The following is a 25,863-nucleotide window of genomic DNA, read 5'->3' as shown; positions in this document are numbered from 1 at the left end:
TTTTTAAAATGCCAACTTTTATTATCACTATGCAATATGTAATAGAACCTTCTTAGGAAAATAGAATTCTCGTAAGTGGTCTGTAAAAAAGTAACACCTATGCTTGTATATATAAAGTTAATTTATCACACAAAAATAAAAACTACTTTCACCAGATATTCATTTGTAACATCATTAAAATAAAGATAAACATTAATTTATCCATGTGCATTTTTAAATTTACTTAAAGCATACAGCTGCCCAACTCAAAAAGTAGATTCAGAAAGTAATTTTGGTTTGTATTAAAACAATTCAGATTGTGACATATTTCTCATAGGCATTTTTTTATAGTGTCACAAGAATGTTTAAGCACAGAACCAGAAGCAACTGTCCCAAGGATATTAAAAGCACCATGATTACAAAAGATAATGTTAACGGCAATCACTTGATTTACAGAAGTAAAATTATGTTGGAAGCTCATGGGATAGACTGTTCTTGTTCCTTAGAATATCTCCATAGCCAGGGAGACAGTGTTCAGTTTGCAGGAGATAGAATAAAAGAATCACACTTTCTGATCCATACAATGACAGCTGTAGCCTCATTTATGTTAGGCTCCTTGCTGTCCAGTTTTTCAAAAACAACATATTTTCAATACAAAATGTACAATGTTATTTATGAAGGTCTAGCAAAAGTTATTCCAGCATTTCAATGATGCTTCTTTTCACGTTTGCTTGAGAGGTGCAGGAATATTGGCTGAAGCTTGTTCTAGATAAGCTAGAGGTCCCTGAGGCATCTCAGTAGGTTTCTTCTGCTGGATATTAATATCGTCTAAAACTTGTTGCCAATGACGAAGTTTTCCCAAGTGTTTCTGAATTAGTGTTTCTTTCCGCTGCAATTCATTTCTCAGTTCTGAAACATCCTACATGAAAAAGAAGCATACATGAAAGAAACTAAGAATCTCTCCTTGGAAAAACATTTGCATTTGAACAAAAACAACTACAAAACCTTAGAAAAATAAGTATGATGTGTTCCAATAAATTATCTGAATTACACTAACAGCTGCTTCCTTTCCTTAAACGATTAACTCCTTGTGATGAATTTCTATCTCATTTTTAATTACAATAGTCTCACACTAGTTCTTATGTGTTGCACAAAAATAAAGTGATTTTTTTTTCTTCATTTTTCATCAAGAACATGATGAATTATGGTTATGGGTATCACCAGGCTAATCTTTGGCCATAATAAAGTTTAAGCTTCAAGTTTATGGATGTGCCTATGAACTTTTACGATTTTACCTAGATCATCATGAATTCAGTGGACATTTACCCAAATTAAAATTTATATTATTATACAGTAAAATAATTCCATTGCTGTGTAGATGATACAAACAATACTAGTCAGAGCACTAATGGCTGAATTTTAGTAGAAAAAAGAACACAAGGTGGGTGGGCAGAGGAGAAAACATTCCAAAAACTACTGGTTTTCTTCAAAATCTCGTTTAACATAAATTTAACAGATAAAATAAAAATACTTCCTATTTTTCCACAATAGCCTAAAGACCTGGCTCTGCTGATTAGCCTGGGGACCAAGTGGGAGGCTGGATGAGTGCTGGATTGATGGCCAACTACACATTTCTCCCCCCTCCCCCCTTTTGTCTGTACTGCTCTCCACCCATCCATCTTTTTAATTATACCGATGTACTATTCTCATTGTATTGTTTTCATTGTTTATTTTATTGTTCTATTATCTTACTACTTCCATTTACGCTCCTTTCATTTTCTTCCCTTGTATTATTGTAAGCCACCTAGAGTAGCCACATGGCAAGATAGGCGGCAAATAAATTTAAGAGATTAGAGATAGCAAACCATCATCCTAATACAATGATCAATCACTTCTTCACCAAGTACATTAAAATACTCTGATGGGGGAGATTCAGCCCTAATTTATGTAATAAATGGTTTTAATCCCACTTATGCCTCATAGCAATATTCCAATTACTGTATTCCAATTACTGTGTTGTAATTTAGCATAGAATCAGATATCATGCTCAAGTCTAAAGAAAACCATATCCTTACCTCCTTAATTACTTGGTCTGGTTTCTGGACAGATAATTGTAACCTTTTCTGTAGAAAAAAGCATTCTGTTTGTCGTGCAACATCTAAAAATTTCTGGATACATTGATCAACACCTAGGAAATGAGCAACAAGTTTAACACTATTAAAAAATTAAAGTAAAGATAAATACTATGTAACTTTAACAAACCTAGTTAAGAGAAGTGTAAAATACTTGGATCTACATGTGTAAAATGATGTAAAACAAAAGGCCACCAGCTGTCCCATCAGCAGCAGAAGATGGCAAAGGTCAGCAGGAGTGGTAGAAGGCAGGGGAGCAAAACAGCAGAGATGGGGAAGAGGAGATGGGCAAGGGGAGTTGAAATGGAGAGGAGAGTGGCAGGGCAGAAAGTATATTTGGGATCTGTTGTTCGAGTTATGGGTAGTAGAACTATACCATCACTGGAGTGGGTAGAACTGAAATTTTGTAGTTCATTTTATGTGAGTTTAATGTCACTGCGTTATTTTATTTACCAGCTGAGCTCATCTTTTCTGGACTATCTGACTTTCCGTACCTTGCCAGGAATTGTTATCAAAAGCTACTACACATGTCCATCCATCCACATTCCTTCACATTCCTTCACACACTCTTTCCTTTGTTCTCTTTCCAGAAAGGTCCGGCTGAGATAGCCGGCAAGAATTACTTTCAAAAATGTAGCAATTAACTTTTCTTAGTTAGCGAGGTGTTTTATTTTCTTTATAACAAATAAATGAGTTTTATTAGAAACTTTTCTTCGCGTTTCTTTTTTGGAATATTGCAAACAAGGAATAAGCCTCGATTCATCTCCTCTAATTAAACCAGGGTGATTAGTCCCAGAGCCAAACATGGGATTAATAGATACCCTGACATCTGGTAGCAGAGGATGGTTGATTTATGGCTTTTTTTCCTTGTTTTGTTATTTCTGATAAGAGCGCATAGGCAATTAGTTTTTAGCTACTGAGGTACGCTAATTATATTGCTAAGATGCCGAAACAGAAGAAAAACAAACACAAAATATATTTTGCTGAGAAGGTGGCAGAAAGGAGGTTTTCAGATTTCCAGCCCCTTACTACAGCCTGGGACAAGGAGAAGCCGTGGGAACAGAAATGGAGGGAGATAAGACAGAAGCTGCTTTTGAAGATAACGTACTGGAACTGAGGTCAGTGACGTCTTCTTCTGATTATGCCAGCCCTCAAACTGTCTCCCCAGAACCTTCTGAATTTGTAACGCTCGGTGCAAGGCTAAAGCACACTGCCGAGCAAAATTACTCCCACGCAGGGACTTCCGGCGGTGACGTCATCACGAATGGGTGAGGAAACGGAGGCTCCGTCTCTGAAACCCAAATTTCCTCATTAATTGCTCTTTAGGGGCATTCCCGAACTTGGAGGGATCGGGAAACGAAAGAGGAATTCGCGAAGCCCCCTGGTGTTGCGCTGTCATCAGGGAGGTCGAGCGATCAACCTCTTAAATTGGTGGAGAAGAAGTCGGCCTTATCGGCGGACAGGAGGGATGGCGCCCGCCTAGATCGAAGCAAAAAGTGGAAGCAAATCCGAGTGACTGTCAGATAGATCACCTACAACAGAGACGGCAAATGGGACGCGCGAGCGAATCAGAGAAAGACAAGTGAGTTACAACAGCGGCGATACAAGAGGAGAAGGAAAAAAGGGGGAATAATTATAGCGCGGAAGAGAGAATCCCATAGAATGACTAAGCAAATATAAGAAAAGGAGAAATAGCGCTCGAAGCGGTCTGACTGCGGACCTTTACAGCTGATCAAAGGGAGCAGCCTGTGGACTTTGTGGATATAGAGACAAGCTGTTTGATCTTGGGAATTATAACTGATTCAAACCCCAAACATTGGAAACCGAATACAGAGACTGAAATACCGGACTAAGTGGTGAATTTCACGGATACAGAAGATCTGTCGGGATTTCGAACTCTGGATTTACAAATAACTTTGGATAATAAGAACTCAAGTTTAAAAAAAAAAAAGATTTGAAAATTGAATGCAGAGATCCGATGACTGGGAGAAGAAATTAAAAAAAAAAGACTGAGACGACACAGATTGCGTTTTTCATGATTGTGAAAGAACAGACTGAGAGAGGTAAAGCAAGAAGACAATAAGGACTAAAGAAAATAAAAATTAAGTGAATTATTAATTTTGAAATGTTTAATTAGTTAAAAAGTTTAATATTTGAAAGAAATATATAAGTTGACAATATTTTTATAGCTATAAATTGTATTGTGGAATTGTAGTTAGACAAGGAATTATTGTTAAAGCGAAAGACTGATTTTTATATATCTCTGAGATAGACTGATTGAAAAAGGGGGTAACTGAAAAGATTGCTAATTAGAAAATTAAGAAAACTAAATTAAAATCCTGATTGATAAGTAAATAGATTTATACTGTGAACAAGAATTAATTGCTTAATTGGGATAACTGGCAATATAATATAATATAACTATATATAAGTTGTGTGGTGTATAAGTAGTATTTGGAGGGGAAAAGAGATATTAAGGAATAACTTAATAATTGATGTTAAGGTTGGAAAGCTTTACACGAATATTAAAAATGTCTACAACATCCACCATAACAAAGACAGGGAAAAAACCTACAACTAGTACGTTAGTAATGACCCCTTCCCCCTCACAACAAAAAACAATAGATAGCATGATGGGGAAAGAAAAAGAAAAAGAAAAACTGGAAATGGCACCTAATGTAATACAAGATATGTTTCAAAAGATCCAGGAAACACTGCTTCAAACACAAGAAAAAATAGCTGAAAATCAGGAAGAAATGAGAACGTTCCATGCAGAGATCAGAAATGAATTAGGAGAAGTTAAGGAAGATATTAAGACCATGAAAGATAAAATTGGGGGCATTCAAAATTCTATAGCAGAAAATGAACAGAGAATTAGGAAAACGGAAACAAAAATAGATCATGTGGAATTAAAAGTAGAAGCAATGGAACAAAAAACCCTACAACTAAACAAAGAAATGTCAGATTCCTTGGCCATGCTCGAAATGGAAAAGGCCTCATACTTCTTGCGTTTTCAAAATGTCCCAGAAGAAAAAAATGAGGACTTAGAAGGAAAGATGGTGGAGATTATTGCAGGAATGATACAAAAAGAGCCAGAAGAAATAAAAGGACAATTGGAAGAAACTTATCGTGTACAAACAAATTATATAAGAAGACACAGATTGGCGAGAGAAGTCCATGTTAAATTTTTAAAAAAATCAATCCGAGATGAAGCCTATAAGAAATCTAGAGAAGAAACGGTGATCTATAATGGAAAAGAAATTATAATTTTAAAACAGATACCCCGAAGAGTAAGAAATCTACGACAACAATATCAGTTTTTAACACAACTACTGATCAAATACAAGATAATGTATAGATGGTTGCCAATAGAGGGGATCTTAATTACGTGGGAAGACAAAAGATATAAAATAGATACTCTAGAAAAGGCAAGAGAATTTCATAACACACATTTTAGACTAGAAGTAGAACAGGAAAGTAAGGAGGAAACAGATAGTAAAAGTCAAGAAGAAGAACCAACAGAAACAAAGGAAGAAAAAGAAATAAGACAGAGGCAAGAAAAAGAGAGAGAACAGAGAGAAGGTGCAAAACCTAGAGAACGGATGGAAACAAGAAACACCAAAAAACAGATATAATAGGCAATGGATGAACAGATCAAACTCTTTTCGGTAAACATTAATGGCTTAAATGCCCCAAAGAAAAGGAATCAAATTTTCACAAAATTACGAAAATTAGAAGCAGATGTAATATGTCTGCAAGAAGTACACATTCAAAAAGATTATCAAAAAATCCTAGAAAACCCCAAATTAGGAAAATTATATTTATCTCTGGCCCCAAAAAAGAAAAAAGGAGTAGTGATTTACGTAAAAGAAAAAATACAATCTAAACTAGTTTATACCGATGAGCAAGGTAGAGTGGTGATGGTTGAATTAGAAATAGGAAAAAGGAAAATGTTAATTGTAGGGATTTATGCACCTAACCAAAAACTACAGGTTTTTTTTAAAGACCTACATATAAAATTAGCAGAATTAGAATATGATGATATTTGTGTAATAGGGGATTATAATGCAATAGTAAATGCAAAGAAAGACTATAAAACTGGGGAAAAAAAACAAAAGAAAAAAGAAATACTTCCAAAAGAATTCTTTACTATGGCTGAAGAACTAAACTTGGCAGACGTATGGAGGGAAACACATGAAGAAGAGGCCCAATACACCTTTTACTCCCATCCGCATAACTCCTGGTCAAGATTGGACATGGCATGGATGACCCCAAGTATCAAAACAGAAGTAGAAAAAATTGAGATAGGCACAAACCAATGGGCAGACCACAATCCACTATTCATAAACTGGAAAGGGGAAAGAAGACGTAAGAGATGGACAATGAACCAAAGATTATGTAAAGAAAAAGAATTTAATTTGATGTTAGAAAAGGAAGTAAAAATATTCTTTCAGATAAATAAAATAGAGGAAACCTCTTTACAAAACACATGGGATACTTTAAAAGCATATATAAGGGGCCTAGTAATAGCATATACGAGGAAAAAGAATAAAGAGAAGAAAAAACAATTAGATAAATTAGAGAAAGACCTAAAACAAATAGAACAAAAACTCCAGGAAAAGCCCCAGAACAAAACAATAAAAGAAGAATGGGAAATGATTAAGCATAAATTGAATTTGATAAACCAAATAGAACTAGCCCAAAAAATAAAAATGGCGAAACAAAACTATTTTGAGCACGCAAATAAAACGGGCAGATGGCTAGCCTATAAACTGAAAAAAGAACAGAAAAAAAGAATGATATACCAATTGAAAGATGATAAAGGAGAAATTCAACATAGTAAAGAGGCCAAAAAAGATATTATTAAGAAATTTTATGCGAATCTATATAATCAGGGGAAAATAGAGGAAGATAAAATAAAACAGTACATAGAGAAATCAGGAATGCCAAAAATCACAGAAGAACAAAGAATTACTCTCAATAGGCCAATAACCAAATTAGAACTAGATGAAGTACTGAAAAAGCAAAAAAACAATAAAACACCGGGTCCTGACGGGCTACCGGTAGAAATATATAAAACAATGCAAGAAGTATTGGGAGAGAATATGTTGCGATTATATAATGAAGCTATGGAGAAAGCCAAGATACCAAATTCATGGACAGAAGCCATAATAACAATCATTCCAAAAGAAGACACAGATCTCCAGTTAATACAAAACTATAGACCTATTTCATTATTGAATGCCGATTACAAAATATTTGCAGCAATCTTGGCAGAAAGAATTAAATTAGTATTAAATACATATATACACCCAGACCAAAATGGATTTCTGCCGGGACGCCAAATAAAGAACAACATGAGAATAATACTTAATGCTTTAGAATACTATGAATCACACCCGGAGAAGCAGGCAGTGTTGGTTTTTCTTGACGCCCAAAAGGCCTTCGATAACCAAAATTGGAAATTTATGATTGAACAACTACAAAATATGCAAATTGGGGAAAAATTTGGGAAAATTATAGCAGAAATCTATACCAAGCAATCAGCAAGGATAATTATGAATGATGATATAACAGACAAATTTAATATAACAAAAGGAGTTAGACAAGGCTGTCCACTTTCCCCCTTACTATATATTCTATCATTGGAAACCCTGTTGAAAAAAATTAGAGAAGATCAAGGAATTGAAGGTTTAAGGATTAATAGAGAAGAATACAAAGTTCAAGCCTTTGCTGATGACTTAGTGTTTTTGACAGAAAATCCTATGGAATCTATACCTAATTTGTTTCAAAAAATAGAAGAATTTGGAGAAGTGGCTGGACTAAAAATTAATAAAAATAAATCGAAGCTAATTGTTAAAAACCTTACGGAAATCCAAACAAAAGATTTGATAGATAATATACAAATTCAAACAACAAAAAAAATAAAATATCTAGGAATCTGCTTATCCACAAGAACATCAGCAATTAAAGAAAATAATTATGATAAATTACTAGAACAAACAAAGAAAGATTTAGAAAAATGGGAAAATTTACACATTTCATTCCTAGGAAGAATTTCGGCTATCAAAATGATTATATTACCTAAATTTCTATATTTGTTTCAGGTCACCCCAATTAAAATAGATAAACCGTTTTTTGAAAAGCTGAATAAAATAACATCTAAATTTATTTGGCAAGGGAAAAGGCCACGAATAAAATTTAAACTGCTTCAGGATACAAAAGATAGAGGAGGAGCTGCACTCCCTGACTGGGAGATATACTACCAAGCAGCAGTACTATCGTGGGTCAAAGATTGGATAGAATTAAAGGACTCTAGAACTTTAACAATTGAGGGACACGAACTTCAAACTGGCTGGCACTCCTTTATGTGGGATGAGAAATACAAAACACATTCATATTTTAAAACACATACAATAAGGAACTCACTATTACAAATTTGGCTTAAAATTAAAAAACAACATTATATGAAGATACCAAATTGGCTAGCACCGGCGGAATCAATTAGACACCCAAATTTAACAGATAAGACAAAAATAATTAGATATAAAGATATAATTGACTATCAAGGCAAACTAAAGACAAAACAACAATTGGAGACAGATTTACACAGAGGAATAGACTGGTGGACTTACACTCAAATACAATCTAAATATAGAGAGCATATAAAAACATATGAAATTTACAATCAAAAACAAGAAATAGATAAAATTATATTAGATTCAGAAAATAAATTAATTAGTAGAATTTATAAATTTCTCCTACGCTATAAATTGGAAGAAGAGACAGTCAAAGAAACGATGATTAAGTGGGCTCAAAATATCAAACACACAATACCTTTGGAAAAATGGGAAAAGTTTTGGCAGGAAAACCTAAAGTTAACGAAAGCAACGGCGTACAAGGAAAACCAACTGAAAATGTTTTATCGGTGGCATATGTCTCCAACCAGATTGGCAAAAATACAACCTAAAAATAGCCCAATTTGTTGGAAGTGCAAAAAGGCACAAGGGACTTTCTATCATTTATGGTGGACATGCCCGGCAGCAAAAAAATTTTGGTCTAACATCAAAAAATGGTTGGAACAAATAACAAAAACACAGATTGAAAAAGAACCAGAAACATTTTTATTAGGAATATTTAACAAATCATACCCTAAGGATATTAAATATCTTACAATTCACATATTAACTGCTGCAAGAATAATCTACGCAAGAAATTGGAAACAAGAAAAAATACCAAGTGAAACAGAAGTAATAGGGAAAATTTTAGAATGCGCTGAAATGGATAGGTTAACCAAAGAACTACAAGAAAAAGAAGAATCAGACTATTATAAAATATGGAATAGTTGGTATAATTGGTTAAAAATTAGAAATATACAAAAAATATAGGGGATATATTACCGATTGATACATATATATGTAATAAAAATATTATTAGATTACAGAAAGGTGAAGGAATATATTATAAGTAGAATTGTAGAACGTCACTCTGAAAAAATGCTTAAGAAGAAATTATATTCTTTTTGTGTATATGTTGTATAAATGTTCGTTGTGTATATGTTACGTATGTCTTTTTTAATATTTATATTCGATAAAAACTATTTTTAAAATAAAAAAAAAATTACTCCCACGCAGAGAGAGAAACAATTCATTATTCTCCTCGAAGCTCTAAGCTCACCCTGGATGAGCTGGCTATGAAAGCCTTTCGTGACCGTATAAAACTCTATGAACAGGAGCTATCCCAGGCAAAAATGGCTATATCCATGCTTGAGCAAGATAAGGGAGATAACTTACATTTTTCAAAAAGCGCCATCTTGTCTTCTTCCTCGGAGCCAAAGACACTCTCCCTGGTGGATTTTGTGTCAGGCCAATTAAGACAGAGGGCCCTGCATACGTCACATGAAAGTCTCCCTGATCAAGTTACATATAAACCTGCCACACAATCATTTCTTGTAACTGCAAAGCTGCCCGAAGCTAAAGGCGCAGCACCATCTGCTGGCGAAAGTAATTTACTACAGGAAGCTGAAATGCCACAAGTGTTTCCACAGGCCCGAACTCAAACACGCCCTGGTGATGTTGGTGTCCTTTTAGATGGAACACAATTAAACTTAATGAAGCAAAGGCAAATGACTGCATCTCCAGCAGGTCATGCCAATATTGCAGATCAAGCACAAATGGCAACTGGAATACAGCAGATTCCAGTGCATCAGCCACAGCAGCTACAAATGCCTGCATATGTGCCACAGCCACAAGTGCAAATAGGGCCACCTCCTGGCCCACCTCCAATGGCACAACCAAGACCATTTTTAGGTCCACAACAGGCACAGCAAATACCACAGGCATTTCTGCCAGCACAGCCAGCGTACCAAGTGCAGGCTCCTTACAAGGCATTTTCTGTCTCTCCACTAACTGGGGAGTCAAAACTAAAAATGTCAGGACATAATTACAAAGCCTGGGTCAGTGAGATTACACTATTGCTTCTTAGAGAAGGCAGTCACTGTATGGTATTTAACCCTCCTGCACAACCATGGGATTTTGCAATAAGAGATTTAGAGATAAGGGCTCGCACAACATTATTGATGTCCATGGATACTGAACTGCAGGTCACTTTTCCACCAAATACAACAGCCTGACAAATTTGGGCTGAATTGGAAAATTGCTACAGGCCTATCTCAATTGAATCTTCATGTTTACTCATGTCTGAACTCCACGGTTCGAGATTGAAACCTGGTGAACAAATTGGAGGGCATTTGACCAAACTGAAAGGACTGAGAACAGAATTGAGAGAAAGAGGCCATAACATTGAAAATATTCAAATGATCAGCATCATTATTAACTCTTTGAATTATGAATGGAAAGATGCTGTTACAAAAATTAATCAAGTCCCAATTGCTCAACGCACAGTGGACAATGTCTGTAGACTTTTAATTGAAGAAGAGGCATTCATGTTGGCCACGCCACACTTGAGAGGACCACCCGCATCAAGAGCTCCAGCTAGACGCCCCTTCCGAGGAAGGACCTATGCTCCTAGGATGCCAAGATGCTACACCTGCGATCGTGTGGGACATGCCACCCGGGATTGTCCCCAACGAGTTCCAGCTCCCGTCACGTACCAGCCCAGAGGAACAGATTCCAGAGGCAGAGGCAGAGGCAGAGGCGGAAGACAAGATCATCGTGGTCCCCAGCGTGATCCACAAACTCCACTCGCCACACTGGCTTTAACCAATGATCCACAACCTCAACCAGAGTACGACAGACGACTCCTGTGGACTTTGGACAGTGGTGCAGCTTTGCATGTTACCTACAGAAAGGAACTTTTCACAGAAATGCACGAGCCTGAACCAGAGCTACGTGAACTTTATTCTTTTTCAAATCATCCTTGTCAGGTCAAAGGAAAAGGAACTGTTTATGTTGAAGAGCTCGATGCATTCATTCCTGATGTTTATTACATACCAACAGCAACCAGTAATTTGCTTAGTCAGTGTCACTTGTCTAGAATGTTAAAGTTCCAAGTTCACCACCTTGAAAAAGCAAGTTACATAGTTAAAGATGGAGATATTGTTGCTGAAACCATATTAATTGGTGGTGTTTATTACTTAAAGCCAAAGCCTAAAACACAAACACAGGCAAGTATGCAAACTCCAAAAAGGGAACGCACAGGCCCAGAGAGAGATACTCCAGAGAGAGATCCTGTTGCTATTCCTAAGGCTCCTAAAGCCAACAGAAATAGAATTGGTAAACAGGTTGCTCAGAGCAAGCCTGAGGTTCCGTATAAAAATGTTAATGTTGAGAATTCACTAACAGGTAAACCTTTGCATTCCAGGTGTATCCACAAATGGCATAGAAGATTGGGGCATGCCAGTTTCCGTGTTCTTAGGAAGATGCCGGAGTTCGCAAAAGCTTTGGATCTAAAGGGGTGTAAGGTGTTTTTGGATTGTGCTGTATGCAAGAAGGCCAAATCCAAAGCAGCAGCCATTCCCAAACACGCTACATGCCTGTCAACACGCATTTTTGATTTGGTTCACATTGACATAGTTGGTCCTTTCCCGCCATCATTTGGTGGTAGAAAATATTTTCTAACAATTGTTGATAATTATTCTAGATATGGATATGTATATCCTATGAAAGAAAAATCAGACACCTTTCAGATCTTTAAAGACTTTGCAACCCTTGTTTCTACCCAACACCAAGTTCACATCGCCAGAATCCAGAGTGATTGTGGTGCCGAGTTCATGTCTCAGCGTTTCCAGGACTGGATGCGTAAGAATGGAATTATTCATCAGACTTCGGCCCCTGACACACCGGCTCACAACAGAGAGGTACTGCAAACCATGATGCGTTGTCTCCTAGAAGACGCCAATCTTGATATGATATACTGGGGTGAAGCTATCAAGCATGCAAATTACATTGTCAACTGTACTTGGAGCAGGGTAACAAATCAGACTCCTTTCTTCATGTTGTATGGCTACAAGCCTGATCTTAAAAACATCCATATTTTTGGTTCATACGCTATGGTGAACATTCCCTTAGCTCAAAGAAGAAAAGGAAGTCCAGCAGCAAAGAGACTGAGATTTATGGGTATCGATGATAACTCAAAATGGAGCAGATTTATTGACTCTAAACATGCAATTGTGATTTCCCAATCTGCTAATTTTGAAGAAGATATTGACTGGTCCAGGATTCATTCCAATGATCCTGGAGTTTATTTTCCTAGAGATGATACTGCTGATGCTACGCAGATTGATGATCAAGATTCCACTGATTCTTCTCAACCCGATGTTCCGTCTTCGCAAGCCGCGGATGCTGACGCTAGTGACGAAAGTGAGGACGAGGACGAAGCAGAAGAAGACTGGACAGTTGTCCCGAGACATTCCAAGAGGGTCACAAAAGGAATCCCTCCACAACGATATTCTTGGCAACTGACAAAAGCACCCTTCCCTTTGATTTGCAATGTTACACTTCCACCTGATAATTTCATGCAAATCAAGCAGCTCCCTGATTCAGAGCAAGACAAATGGTATGAAGCAATGCAGGTGGAAATGGACAGTCTAAACAAACTTAAAGTGTTTACACCTGCAAAACCTCCAGCAAACAAAAAGGTCATTGGCACTCGATGGGTCTATAGAATCAAAAAGAAACCAAATGGTGAGTCACTGTACAAGGCCAGACTTGTAGCTCAGGGTTTCGCTCAACGTTATCCTGAGGACTACACAAATACTTACTCACCGACAGTCAGAACTGAGAGTGTAAAAATTGCTTTAGCAACTGCAACTATCCTTGGTTTAGAAGTTTTCCAGTTTGATGTTGACACAGCTTATCTACATGCAGACCTAGACGAAGAGATCTATGTGAGAAGTCCTCCAGGATTCCGACAGCAAGAAGGGGATACCTGGTTCCTAAACAAAAGTCTTTATGGTCTGAAACAATCTGGTTTAATGTGGTATTTATGTCTTACTGACAAACTAAATTCAATGGGCTTTATTAAGTCCGAAACTGATGAGTGCGTGTTCACAAAAAGATCTAACAATGCATATGAGATAGTTCTTGTTTATGTTGATGATATTGTTTATATTGGTCCAAATAAGCAAATGAGTGAGATTTTTGCCAAAGCTTTGCAGAGATACTTCACATTGAAATCATTAGGTCACATTAGCACTTATTTAGGTGTTCAGATTGAAAAAACACAGAAGGGGTTTAGCCTTTCACAAGAAGATAAAATTGAACAAATTTTGCATCATTGCAACATGAAAGATGCTAACACAACAAAGACACCCATGCAAACAGATTTTCACAACTTGACACAAGAAGAAAGTCCTGAGTTCGAGGATCAAACACTTTATCGTTCAGTCATTGGGTCACTATTGTACATTAGTAGTTGGACCAGACCCGACATTGCACTTAGTGTTAATCTCTTATCACGACACGGAGGTAAGGCAAAACAGTTTCATTGGACATGTATTAAGAAATTATTGAGATACCTAAAATACACTAAACACATGAAATTATTGTTAGAACCAACACATACTGATTATGCAGAATTATGTTGTTATGCAGATTCTGATTGGGCAAGTGATAAGAAATCACGTAAAAGTACTTCAGGTTATATGATGTTCTTAAATGGATGTCCTGTTTATTGGCAAGCACGTAAACAGAATTTTGTTTCTTGTTCATCTACTGAAGCTGAATATGCTTGTGTTTCAGATGCATGTAATTCCCTAACTTGGTTTGATGCTTTAGTCACAGATATCTGGACACATCCGATCCGACCGATCACCGTGATGGAAGACAATGAATCGGTGGTTTATATTTCTGAATCTCATTTCACAGGTTCTAGGTCCAGACACATTGACATCCGTTATCAAAACATAAAACATTTAGTGAAAAAAGGTTTTGTCAAAATGCAATATGTATCTACACATGATCAAATTGCTGATATGCTCAACAAACCACTTCCAGCAGCTCAACACGAGTATCTGCGTATGAAGATGTGCCTTATTTGATGATGTACTGATATTCGCTCAACTGGCAAAGAAGGGGAATGTTACTGCGTTATTTTATTTACCAGCTGAGCTCATCTTTTCTGGACTATCTGACTTTCCGTACCTTGCCAAGAATTGTTATCAAAAGCTACTACGCATGTCCATCCATCCACATTCCTTCACACACTCTTTCCTTTGTTCTCTTTCCAGAAAGGTCCGGCTGAGATAGCCGGCAAGAATTACTTTCAAAAATGTAGCAATTAACTTTTCTTAGTTAGTGAGGTGTTTTATTTTCTTTATAACAAATAAATGAGTTTTATTAGAAACTTTTCTTCGCGTTTCTTTTTCGGAATATTGCAAACAAGGAATAAGCCTCGATTCATCTCCTCTAATTAAACCAGGGTGATTAGTCCCAGAGCCAAACATGAGATTAATAGATGCCCTGACATTTAAGAGGTAAAATACATACTTTAGGCAGTTTAAGAGAGTGGGATGTTTCGATGTTACAAACATAGAACACAGAATCACAGAGCTTCTAGTCCAACCCCTTGCTGAAGGCAGGAGACCTTATACCAGTGGTTCTCAACCTTCCTAATGCCACGACCCATTAATACAGTTCCTCATGTTGTGGTGACCCCCAACCAGGGGTGGGTTTAAAATTTTTTACTATCGGTTCAGTGGGCGTGGCTTATTTTGTGGGCATGGCTTGGAGGTCATGTGACTGGGTGGGCATGGCTAGCTGGTCATGTGACCGGGTGGCCATGGCTGTGTGTATAGGGACTACTCAGAGGGCTGAAAAAAGTGGTTTCTGACAGATCCTCACACTTTTGACTGGTCCTCACACTTATGACCATCCTCACATTTATGCCCGTGCAGCATTCTTAACAACCATGTCACTCATTTCACAACTGCTTCTCTTCACCATGGTGATAAGATAGGGCAAAAAACGTAAAATGTGAGGACAGTCGTAAGTTCGAGGACTGGTCAAAAGTGCGAGGACCAGTCAAAAATAACTTTTTCAGCCCTCTGAGTAGTCCATATGGATAAAAGGATACAGTAATAGAGAGGGATGAAGGAAGGGAAGGGAAATTAGAGTAGGAGTGAGGGTAAGAGAGGGAAGAAGAGAGGAGGAGAAGGAGAAGAAGAGCGGGGGGAAGAGAAAGTAAGAAGGAAAGAAAAGAGAGGTGGTAGGTTTGAGGAGAAAGATTGCTGTACAATAAAAAAGATGAAAGGGAAGAAAGCCAACCCCAAATAAATATAAAGATATTAAGATAAAGAATGAATTGTTAAACTTTAAAGAATAAAAGAATATATGAATAAATAGCAATAATTAGAAACACACATACAAACATACAATGTATTTTCTTTGAACAGAGTATTTGGCCGGTTCACAAATTTAACCAGTGTTTAGTCATTTCAATTAAATTTACAATTTCTATATTTTCTTTTTGCCATATTTATTCATCTATTTTTTTTAAAAAAACCAATATTACCCTTCATCCTCATCTCTAATCTTAATCAAATTCAATTTTTCCCTTCTATTCTATATTATACCCCTTCCCATTGTCATCTATTTTTATATTCATCCTCACATTGGTTAATTACGTAATTACATAATACAGTTGTTTAATACAAATTCAACATTTTAATATAAATCAATTAGTTATATAACTATCTTTTTTGTATATCAATCAATATGAACATGAATGTTCCAATTATTTCCATGCAATCCAATTTCTTACAAATCAATTAATTATATTTACCAATAATAATAAACCAAATAATTTCCCCCATATATTCCTCCAAACCACAATTTAACCATTTCTGCTTTCAACACAATATACAATTAATAGTATCTCAATTATTACAATTCCCTAGTTAAATAGAGCTTTTTTTCTTTTGTGTTTTAAAATCTTGAACCTCCTCTTTTGCCCTAAATTTCCCATTGTTTGCAGTTTTGCACCTACCTTTTTTGGTGAGGAAAAAGAAAAAGAAATCTCTCTCTGCCTCATTTTGTCACGTTGCAGCAAAGACCCTGCTTTACTTTCAGTTTCGTTTTATCAGCATAGCTAGGGGGGAAAAAATCTGCTCTTCTCTTTGCAGCTAGCAACAGAGCCCTCCGCAAAACAGCTGAAAGCAAATCAGCTGAGAGTCTGGAGGCTGATCAAATCAATTTATGGTAATTAACCTATGCTGAAACTGAAAGGGGCTGTTTTTTTCTATTTTTGCAGGCACTGGTCTTCTCATTTGTTTTCTTTTAACAGTGATCAGCTGTAGGGCGGCCCTTTGAAGCCCCGCGGCAAGAATTTAAACGGTTTGTTTCCCTCTAGCCATAAACTGGGATTCAGGAGGCAGCAATAGATTGGGAGTGGGCGGAGTAAGCGAACGGCGATCCAACAGAGGCAGAGGGTGAGTGAAGGTGGGGGGGGGTGAGAGGGGGCTTTGGCGACCCCTGTGAAATGGCCATTTGACCCCCAAAGGGGTCACGACCCCCAGGTTGAGAACCGCTGCCTTATACCATCCCAGTCAAACATAAAAGCTCAGGGCTACACAGCATTCCCCCCCAAGTCCCAATTTAAAACCTGAAATTATAACCAGGTAGTCCTTGCTTAATTATTCTAATTAGGACTAGAATTTGTCACAAAATAATGTGGTCATGCAGTCATTAGATGAAACAGTACATGAGCACACTTTGCAACTGCTGTTCCACTAGTCCCAGTTGCAGTCTTTAAGTGAGAACCTCGTGCTTTTCAAGAGGTAACAGGACTGTTGTTTTTCTTTGCAGACATTTCGCTTCTCATCCAAGAAGCTTCTTCAGCTCTGACTAGATGGTGGGGAATAGAAGGATTTATATTCCTTGCAGACAGCTGGTCATTTGCCTTACATCACCTGAGTAGTGCAAATGGTTGTGAAGCCTCTTGGAACTGCTGAAAGGATTGTGTTGTGGAACTGTGCTTTCTGCAGGATGTTTTCTGCCCTGTGTCCCTTCACTGTTGAGCACAGGCTGTTGGGGATGAGTCCGAGTTGTCTTCATCTCGAACTGAAGTGGAAATGGTTCCTGTAGTCTGCAATTTTTCTGGAAATCTGTTCACACTCCACATCATTCTAAGGGTGTTCATCCCAAACTGCATAGCTAAATTTCTATGGAGATTCTCAGTGATCCAGATCATGGATGTCCTAAAGGATGAGAAGCGAAACTTCTTCAAAGAAAAACAAGAAAGTCCCAGTTGCTTCTTGAAAAATCACCTTTGGGACAACCATGACCGGGATAACTGAGAATCTCCATAGATATCTAACAACAGATATTTAAAAATCCCCCTAATTTTACCCATCTCTCAAGGGTCAATAAGGGTAAAGGTTCATTCTCCGAATGGGTTAGTTTCCAAACATTTCATTACCAGGCTAGCTAACACCTTCAAGAGAGTTTAGGAGATGTCAATGTCACTGTTCTTCTGTTTATAAGGGTTTCAGATGTGGGTATGTCAAGTAAGGGTCTTGTGATGGATCAGCTGTGAGTCATCAGAGTCTTGTGATGGGTCTTGTGATAGGGAGGTTACATCAAACAAGGGTCATTGGGAGGTGAACTGCTGATGGGGAGGGCTTACATGGATTCGTTGAGGGTTGGTGTGGTCTCTGGTTGGCTGTACGGTTGGTTTGCATTCTGAGGGGTTCGTAGGCTGGTTGTAGATTAAAGTGTCTATTGATGGAATTGCTTGTGGAGTGCCAGGCTTTGATGAATTCTCGAGTGGCGGATGGTAGCAGGGGCGATGATTATTGTGTTGTTCCAACTGAACAGATGCTGTTTGGTGTTGGTATACATAGAGATTAAGGATTTGTGATCATGGCATATGACTGCCAGCCGGTGTCGGAGAAGAGAGAAGAGAGAAGAGAGTAGAATAGAGTAGAATAGAGAATAGAATAATAAGTTTATTGTTAACTTTGAAAGTACACTAAGTGGCAAACATTAAAATAAAATTTCGTTGCATACATCTCTCAAAGGGTCACCATCCCGATATACATTACATAAACATGACAAAATAAATAAATACAAAATTATGTATATACCCACAAATATGACACAGAGAAACAACAGTCGTTCAGATGTATACATTTCATGGTGTTAAAAACTAATCTTGTGAGTTTACCAGATGGATGGCATAGGGAACAAAGCTGTTACAGAATCTGATAGACCTGCTAGAAATAGCAATAGCACTATATCATCACAGTGTTTTTTACAGCCCTCTCTAAGTGGTTTACAGAGTCAGCACATTGCCCCCAACAATCTGGGTCCTCATTTTACCCACCTCGGAAGGATGGAAGGCTGAGTCAACCTTGAGTCTGGCAAGATTCGATCTGCCAGATTGCAGGCAGCCAGCAGAAATAGCCTGCAATACTGCACTCTAACCATAACAAGAAGTGAGCTTCCTATAATCTTCTTGACTGTCCTTACCACTCTCTGTATGGACTTTCTATCAGAGGCACTGCTGCCACCAAGCCAAATAGTGATGCAGTTTGTTAAAAAACTCTCAATCAGTGGAGTATGACTATCCTAGCTCTTTCTAAAATCTACAATGACCTTTGTTTTATTAACATTTAGAATCAGGTTACTTTTATTGCACCAGTCCACCAGAGCCTTCACCTCTTCCCTATAAGCATCTTCATTGTCATCCCGGATAAGACCCACCACTGCCGTGTCTGTTGTGGTTCACTGGCAGCCTGCAGAGCTGGCAGCAGAGTCAGACAGTGAAGAGGTTGGGGAGGAATATGGGCCAGTGCTGGAGTCTGGGGAAGGCTCAGACGAGGGCTCTGCGTCAGAGGCAGAGAAAGGGCCATCTGGAAGGTACGTGCTGTCTCCAGAGTCGGACCTGAGCAAGGCAGAGGAACAGGGGGAGCCTTTTCCCAGTGCGCGCATGTGCAGAGCTTCCAGAAGGCAAGAACAGTTAAAACAAAAAGGATGACTCAGGAGTAGGGCTTGAAGATGATTGGCCCCTCCCATAAGACTTAAAAGAGGAGCAAAGGCACGTGGGCCTTTGCAGGAAGCAAAGTTGTTAATTCTGTTCAGTTTAAAGTCTGAAGCTGTGTTTGATTCTGGACTCCGTGTGGCTTTGCCAATTAGGTCTTTGGCAGCGTGTCAAGAGAGATAAAGGTGGGTGATTATCAGCCTTATCCCAAAGGACTCTTTACAACTATTTGGGACTCATCTGTGAATGAACAGAATTCACAGCTGTTGCAATAAAAGAGGTTTTGGGGACTACTCATATGTTTTGCTGACTCCGGAAGCCTAAGTCACAACAGTGTCATCCACATACTTTACAATTTGATTCGTAGCAGATTTGGCACAGCAGTCATGGGTCATCAAGGTGAACAGTAGCGGACTCAAGACATAGCCCTGTGGGGAACTTGTACTCAAGGAAACGGAATTGGAAACTTTTCTTCCAACTCGCAGAAACTGGGGCCTAATAAGAAAATCCAGTATCCAATTACGTAAGGCATCTCATTGATCAGTTGCTTGAATACCAAGGGAGCACCCAGAATTGGAAACATCCTAGAGGGCAATTAAACACAGTTTTCCATTTGTCGCTCTCCTTGATTCGTACCTGGTAGTAAGCTTCCCACAAGTCTAATTTAGTGAAGATTTTTCTTTTGGCTAAACACGCCAGCATATCCATCAAGGCAGGGGGTAGATATTTTCTATGCACACCGCATTTAGTCCTCTATAGTCAATGCATTTTGTTCTCAGGGAACAAAACTGGGGCTGCCACTCGTGGCCTTGCTGGTTGAATAAATCCATGTTTTGCCTATGAAGGTATGAAGCTGTCCTAGCTCATGTGGAATCATCAAGTAAAGTTTAGGCTTTGGGAGCTTAGCCGCAGGAAGGATTTCAATACTGCAGTCTGTGGGGCAATGAGGCAGGAGCGCATTGGAGCCTTTCTCACTAAACATATCTCATAAATTCCAATACTCCTTCGGGATTCTGGATTCACTGATTGGGTGTTTCCAAGCCACTGCCCCCAGCGCCCTCTGCTTTTTGTTTCTTCTACCCCCGGTCTCTGGGATCTTTTCCTCTTTCTTGACCACTTTTTGCCAAATCTTTAAAAGCTCTCTCCTCCAATTCGCATAAGAGTTCCATTTCTGCAGCCAAGGCAGTCCAAGTAGGAGGGGCCTTTCCATCCCTGGCGCCACTATGAAACTCAGAGTCTCTTTATGCTTTCCCATTCTCATCTTCACTGGTTCAGTTATAAAATGAGCTGGGCTCCCTCCAGCCACGGTCCCATCTAGCTGGCAAAACGCTACAGGCACCCTGAGCCATTTGAATCTCAGTCCCAGCTTTTCAATGACTTCAGGGCTAACCACACACCTAGTGCAGCCCAAGTCCAATAAAGCCAATATCCTCCCCTTGGTCCCTGAGGAGGGCCCCCTTAGTTCCACAGGGATGGTTAAATGTCAACTTACCAGGGTGTCGTTGTCACTTTCAGCCTCCCCTGAGCTGGTCGGAGCTCCCAACCCCTCAGATCCAGGAGGGGCAAATTCTGTGATCTCCATGCCTTTGAGTGCTGTCTCCCGGATATTTGGAGTTGGCTTTGTTGCTTTCTTCCATGGAGTTGTTGTGGCACTGAGGTTGGACTTGCTGGATCGGCATGCTGCAGCTCAGTACCCCTCCTTCCCATATCTGAAGCATGTCGTGGACTTCAGTCTAGGTTTGGCATCGCCTTTTGTGGTCCTGAAGTATTTTTTACGTGTGGGAGGGAAGGACTTGCCCCATCCACTAGCATCAGTCATGGGCTAGGTCGATCTCCACTTTGTCCATTAACACATACCAGCATTGTAGGGTGCATGGGCCCCCGCGTGAGATGCAGGTGTGGTACACGTCATTGTTGAGGCCATCTTTGAAGCAGTCAATGAGGATGTCTTCGGGCCATGTGGCTAACTGGCAAGCCAATTCTCGGAACGCCTGGTGTATGCAGCTGACTGTTGCCATTAGGTGATGGTCTTCATCTGGGTCAGAGGCTTGTGCTCTGCCAGTGGGTCTTCGAACTATTGGCGAAGGGCTGCCATAAAGTGGTCATAGTTCTGCACTTGGGGGGGGGCATAGTTATTGTGGAGGGAGACCATCCACTCGGCTGCTGCATTCTCCAGAGCAATGGTTACCTGTCTTATTCAGGCTTCTCCCATCTCCAGTTTGGCTCCATACTCCTGCATGTAGTTCCAGGCTTGCACCAGGAAGAACCCTATTTGCTCAGGGTCTCCCCCATACTTTAGCCCCAAGGCTGGGACCTTTGGGGCCCGCTGCCGTTGAGGACGGTCCCCACAGGCTGAGTGGCTTGTGCAGCAGCCACTGCCTGGGGTAGCATCACTTGCGCTGGCGCCAATTTAGGTAAAGTGGGTGTAACCCCCACCGTAGTAGCTCCATCCATGGCTTTGCCTGGGGTGACCCAGGAACCCCAGGTAGTTATATGTGCAAGAGTTTCTTGGGCTTTTTGACTCCCCCTAACTTGTTGTATCAAGAACAGGGGCTGTTTCAGTATGACTTCCTCTGGGCTTCCTTCCAGGGAGCGGGGTCTTCCCTCTACCCCATGCTGATCTGAGCCTGATGGGCTTCTCATTGAAGTCCAGCTCCTCTTGCCATTCCGCCTCGTCTCGAGCAGAGTGTGGTCTAGTGGGGAGCTGGCTGTAACTCCAGTTTCCTCCAACTCACTCCCATGGTTGGACATTGGATGCTCGGTCCCCACGGTAGACTGCCGTCTCGGGTTGACAATTAAGGCAGATCTTGCCTAATGTCAGGGCTGCCTCTGTCCATTTCCTAGGAAAGAAAAACCCTTGGCTCTATATATTCAGAGAAAAGGACTTTTACTAGGAATGAACTGAAAGCAACAAGTTTCAGGTAAGATCTGAGGCAAAGTATGCGAAACAGCAACTTGAAACAAACTGTAGAGCCCACCCCCTTGTAGCTAGGCAACCAGAGGGCTGCTGCATATCAAAGTTAGAAGAAATGACCTTGGAGCTATAAGCAAAGCCCAGATCCTAATTGTAAAGTTGCAATGAAAAATTCTCTACTGAACCTTCCCCCCTTTTCCATGGCAGCAAGCAGCAGGCTAGCTGCCAGGAGTATTAAAACCTAATAGGCCCAGTTTGTTCATCAAATGCTGAGGAATGATTGTGTTGAACACCAAACTAAAATCAATAAACAGCCTTTGCACAGGAGTATTCTTCTCCTCCAGGTGCACTAAGCTAAGATGAAGCAAGAAAGGAAAGTGCATCATCTATAGAGCAGTTCTTCTGATAGGCAAAATGTAATGAGTCAATTGTAGGGGGGAGGCATGAAACCATATAGTCCTTTACCAGTCTCTCAGAACACTTCATTATAATGGAAGCAAGTGCAACTGGACAGTAATCATTAAGACATGTAAGGACCTTCCAAACAGCAGTTGTATCAAACCTGAGCACCTGCTCATCTGGGAGGGAAACAGCCTTCCTTGCTGGAATACCGTGGCCTCAAACTGTCCCAAAAACATATTTAGCTTGTTTAGAGAATCCGTGTCACCCTTACATGTCTGGGAAGCTGCCTTACAGTCAGTAATGACCCGAATACCTTGCCACATGCGTCTCGGGTCCACAGGATCTTGAAAGAAATTCTGTACTTTCTGACTATAGGCCCACTTTGCTGTTTTTATAGCATGTCTCAAATCAGCTCTTGCTATTCTAAGTGCTGCCACATCACCTGATTTGAAAGCGGTGTTTCTCACCTTCAACATTGCATGAAACTTCTATGACATCCAAGGTTTCTCATTTGCTGTCATGACAATATTTCTAAGAACATTGTCCATACACTTTTGAATATACGCAGAAACAGTAGAAGCATATTCGTTCACATCAGTATGTTGTCATATTCGTTCACATCAGTATGTTGTCCATTCGATGTAGCCTCTTTAAATATTTTGCGGACTTGAAGCAATCTTTAGAGCTTCCCTAGCTTCTGCTGTCCACACACTCGTTTTCTAATTGGTCTTTCTCTAATTAACAAAGGCTTATAAGTAGTTTACAGTCAGCATATTGCCCCAACAATCTTATTTTACTGACCTCAGAAGGATGAAAGGCTGTCAACCTTGAGCCGGTGAGAATCGAACTGCCAAACTGCTGGCAGTCAGCAGAATTAGTCTGCAATACTGCAATCTAACCACTGTGCCACTACAGCTCTTGCAACTGTTCTTCATTTGTTTCTGGTTGCAGGCCATTAATCATCTTAGTTGCTCTTTGCACTTTTTCCAAAGTCTCAACATCTTTTTTGTAATGTGGTGACCAAAACGGGATGCAGTATTCCAGGTGTGGCCTTACTAAGGCTTTATAAAGTGGTACTAATACTTCACATGATTTTGATTCTATGCCTCTGTTTATAGAACTAAGGATTGTATTAGCTTTTTGGGCTGCTGCTGCACACTGCTGGTTCAATTGGTCACTATTGGCTGTTAAGCCTTCACTAATATTTATCAGCACAATTTCATAGATGGGTAATTCAACTCCACCATGATCAAAACAGAGAAAGAGAAAAAGAGATGAGCATTCTGCATATAAGTATTCTAAATTAAATTGAAGGTAGACACCCAAACTTACCAGTTCTAATTTCTTCTTGATCTGTACCATTTACATAATCTTGGCTTACAAGGGATGCAAAGCAAGCCTAGATAATTACAAAAACCATTTATTACAAAAGCAGTTAATATTAAGAAGTTTATATTTTGGCACACATAAAGCTGTACTAAAGTATATTTTTTACTTTCTTGAAAAATATACTTCTACAATATTTATTTCCAATTCTTTGCTCTATTAAAAATGGCATACAATATTTAGTAGGTTCCAAACAAAAGAACTCATTTGACTGGATGGAATAAATAGATGACGCTGGAGATAAAATTAGAAGGTCTGCAAAATTAACTCTTTACAGTGTCTTGTTCAATACAATTTGCAATGTCAATAAACTATTTTCTTTTAAGAGTTACAAGCTCATTAATTTTTAACTAACAAGCTATTTTTAAAGATTTTTTTTTACAAAAATTCAAATCCTTACAAAATATAGACATTTCACATGCCATTTTATAAAGCATTATTTTTATTCTACAAAGAGAAAGGAATCCCTCTTAAACAAAAGTATTGCCCCTAAAACATGGTTTATTCTGGCTGCAATGATATGTTTCTGGAAAATAAGTATGATTCAATTTAGCAAATAAATTTTCTCCCTTTCTTGCGATAACGAGTTCAGAATATCCAGGAGGATCTTTTTATCCCCATAACCACCGCCCAGCGAGGTACACTAGGCTGAAAGTGATGGACCCAAGGTAATCCACAAAATTCCACAAGCCAAGGGAGATCCCGGCCATTATCAACCCACGCTGTCTTATTAAATGAAATGAAATGTTTCCTTATTCTGATCAGAAAAAATATTTTGTTAATATGGGATTAACGGGCGTCGCTATTCAAGCAGGCGGCCATTTAAACACAGAAACGGAAATCAAGATGAAGGAACTTCTCGGCCGAGCTACTTCATCTCTGTAGAAATTGCCAAAGAGGATGGCAATAGTCCTGCGTTTCCCCCACTTCAAGTGTCGATCTTTCCGTCATCTCTATGGTAGGAGAGGCCGCTCGCACTGCAGAGCCTACCTCAAAAGAAGCCTCCAAATCATCCACAAGGGTACCGATGGGGTTTCGCGGACCCATGGGGTTCGGCGGAAGGAGTCCCGCGAGTCCCTGACCTCCGGGGGCCACCGGAGGGGGCGGCGGAGGAGGGGGCGGCGGGGGCACCGGGCCCTGGTTCCCAAACATGCCACTCAGTCCAGTGGCCATAGTAACTGAGAGAAAGTTGAAGGAGCGATTGCGCAGGCGCAAGAGGAAACGAAACCGCGCTGGTACGTCACGACATCACGAGACGAAGACTCGGGTGGGGTCTCGAAGGCGGAAAAGGCATTTTCTTTGGGTCTCCACGGAAATACATACCATACATGCATGTATGCATACATTTAAAAAGTGCAAAACTTATCAATAATGAGCAGGAGCAAGATTTTGGGGCGTTATCCCGTACCCTTCAGTGCAGCGACCAAGCTGCTGCTCCTCCTCCTCCTCCTCCTCCTCCTCCTCATTATTATTATTATTATTATTATTATTATTATTATTATTATTATTATTATTATTATTATTAGCTTATTTTCATGATAATCCCTCCCATTTTTCCCGCCTATACACCCATTTCTGCCAGGAGTTTGATTTCTAAGTGAGGTGACTGAG

The 25,863-nt window shown here is 39.3% G+C and overlaps 1 protein-coding gene across 1 annotated transcript; it reads right to left on the bottom strand.

The window, feature by feature from the left end:
• Positions 1–25,425, bottom strand: MED28 (mediator complex subunit 28). Its single transcript, XM_070948313.1, has 4 exons — positions 25,243–25,425; positions 24,199–24,265; positions 2,055–2,167; positions 1–898 (listed from the first exon to the last, which is right to left on the bottom strand). Exons 1-4 carry the CDS (start codon positions 25,423–25,425, stop codon positions 701–703), a joined length of 561 nt encoding a protein of 186 aa, XP_070804414.1. The 3' UTR covers positions 1–700.
• Positions 25,426–25,863: the final 438 nt, after the last annotated feature.

The sequence above is a fragment of the Pituophis catenifer genome, unplaced genomic scaffold (assembly GCF_029215685.1).
Source record: "Pituophis catenifer annectens isolate HBS135680 unplaced genomic scaffold, rPitCat1.0.hap2 SCAF_8, whole genome shotgun sequence".
Lineage (NCBI taxonomy): Eukaryota > Metazoa > Chordata > Lepidosauria > Squamata > Colubridae > Pituophis > Pituophis catenifer.
Note: the sequence above shows the minus strand (reverse complement) of the source record. Positions and strands in the feature narration are given on the sequence as shown.

What these genes read in the sequence shown, in the direction of transcription:
- MED28 (XM_070948313.1), bottom strand. Translation starts at nt 25,425, where the DNA reads ATGGCCACTGGACTGAGTGGCATGTTTGGGAACCAGGGCCCGGTGCCC. An exon ending in TCAAGAAGAAATTAGAACTG is followed by an intron (nt 2,168 to 24,198) that starts GTAAGTTTGGGT and finishes CTCATTTCCTAG; the next exon opens with GTGTTGATCAATGTATCCAG. An exon ending in CAGACCAAGTAATTAAGGAG is followed by an intron (nt 899 to 2,054) that starts GTAAGGATATGG and finishes TTTTTCATGTAG; the next exon opens with GATGTTTCAGAACTGAGAAA.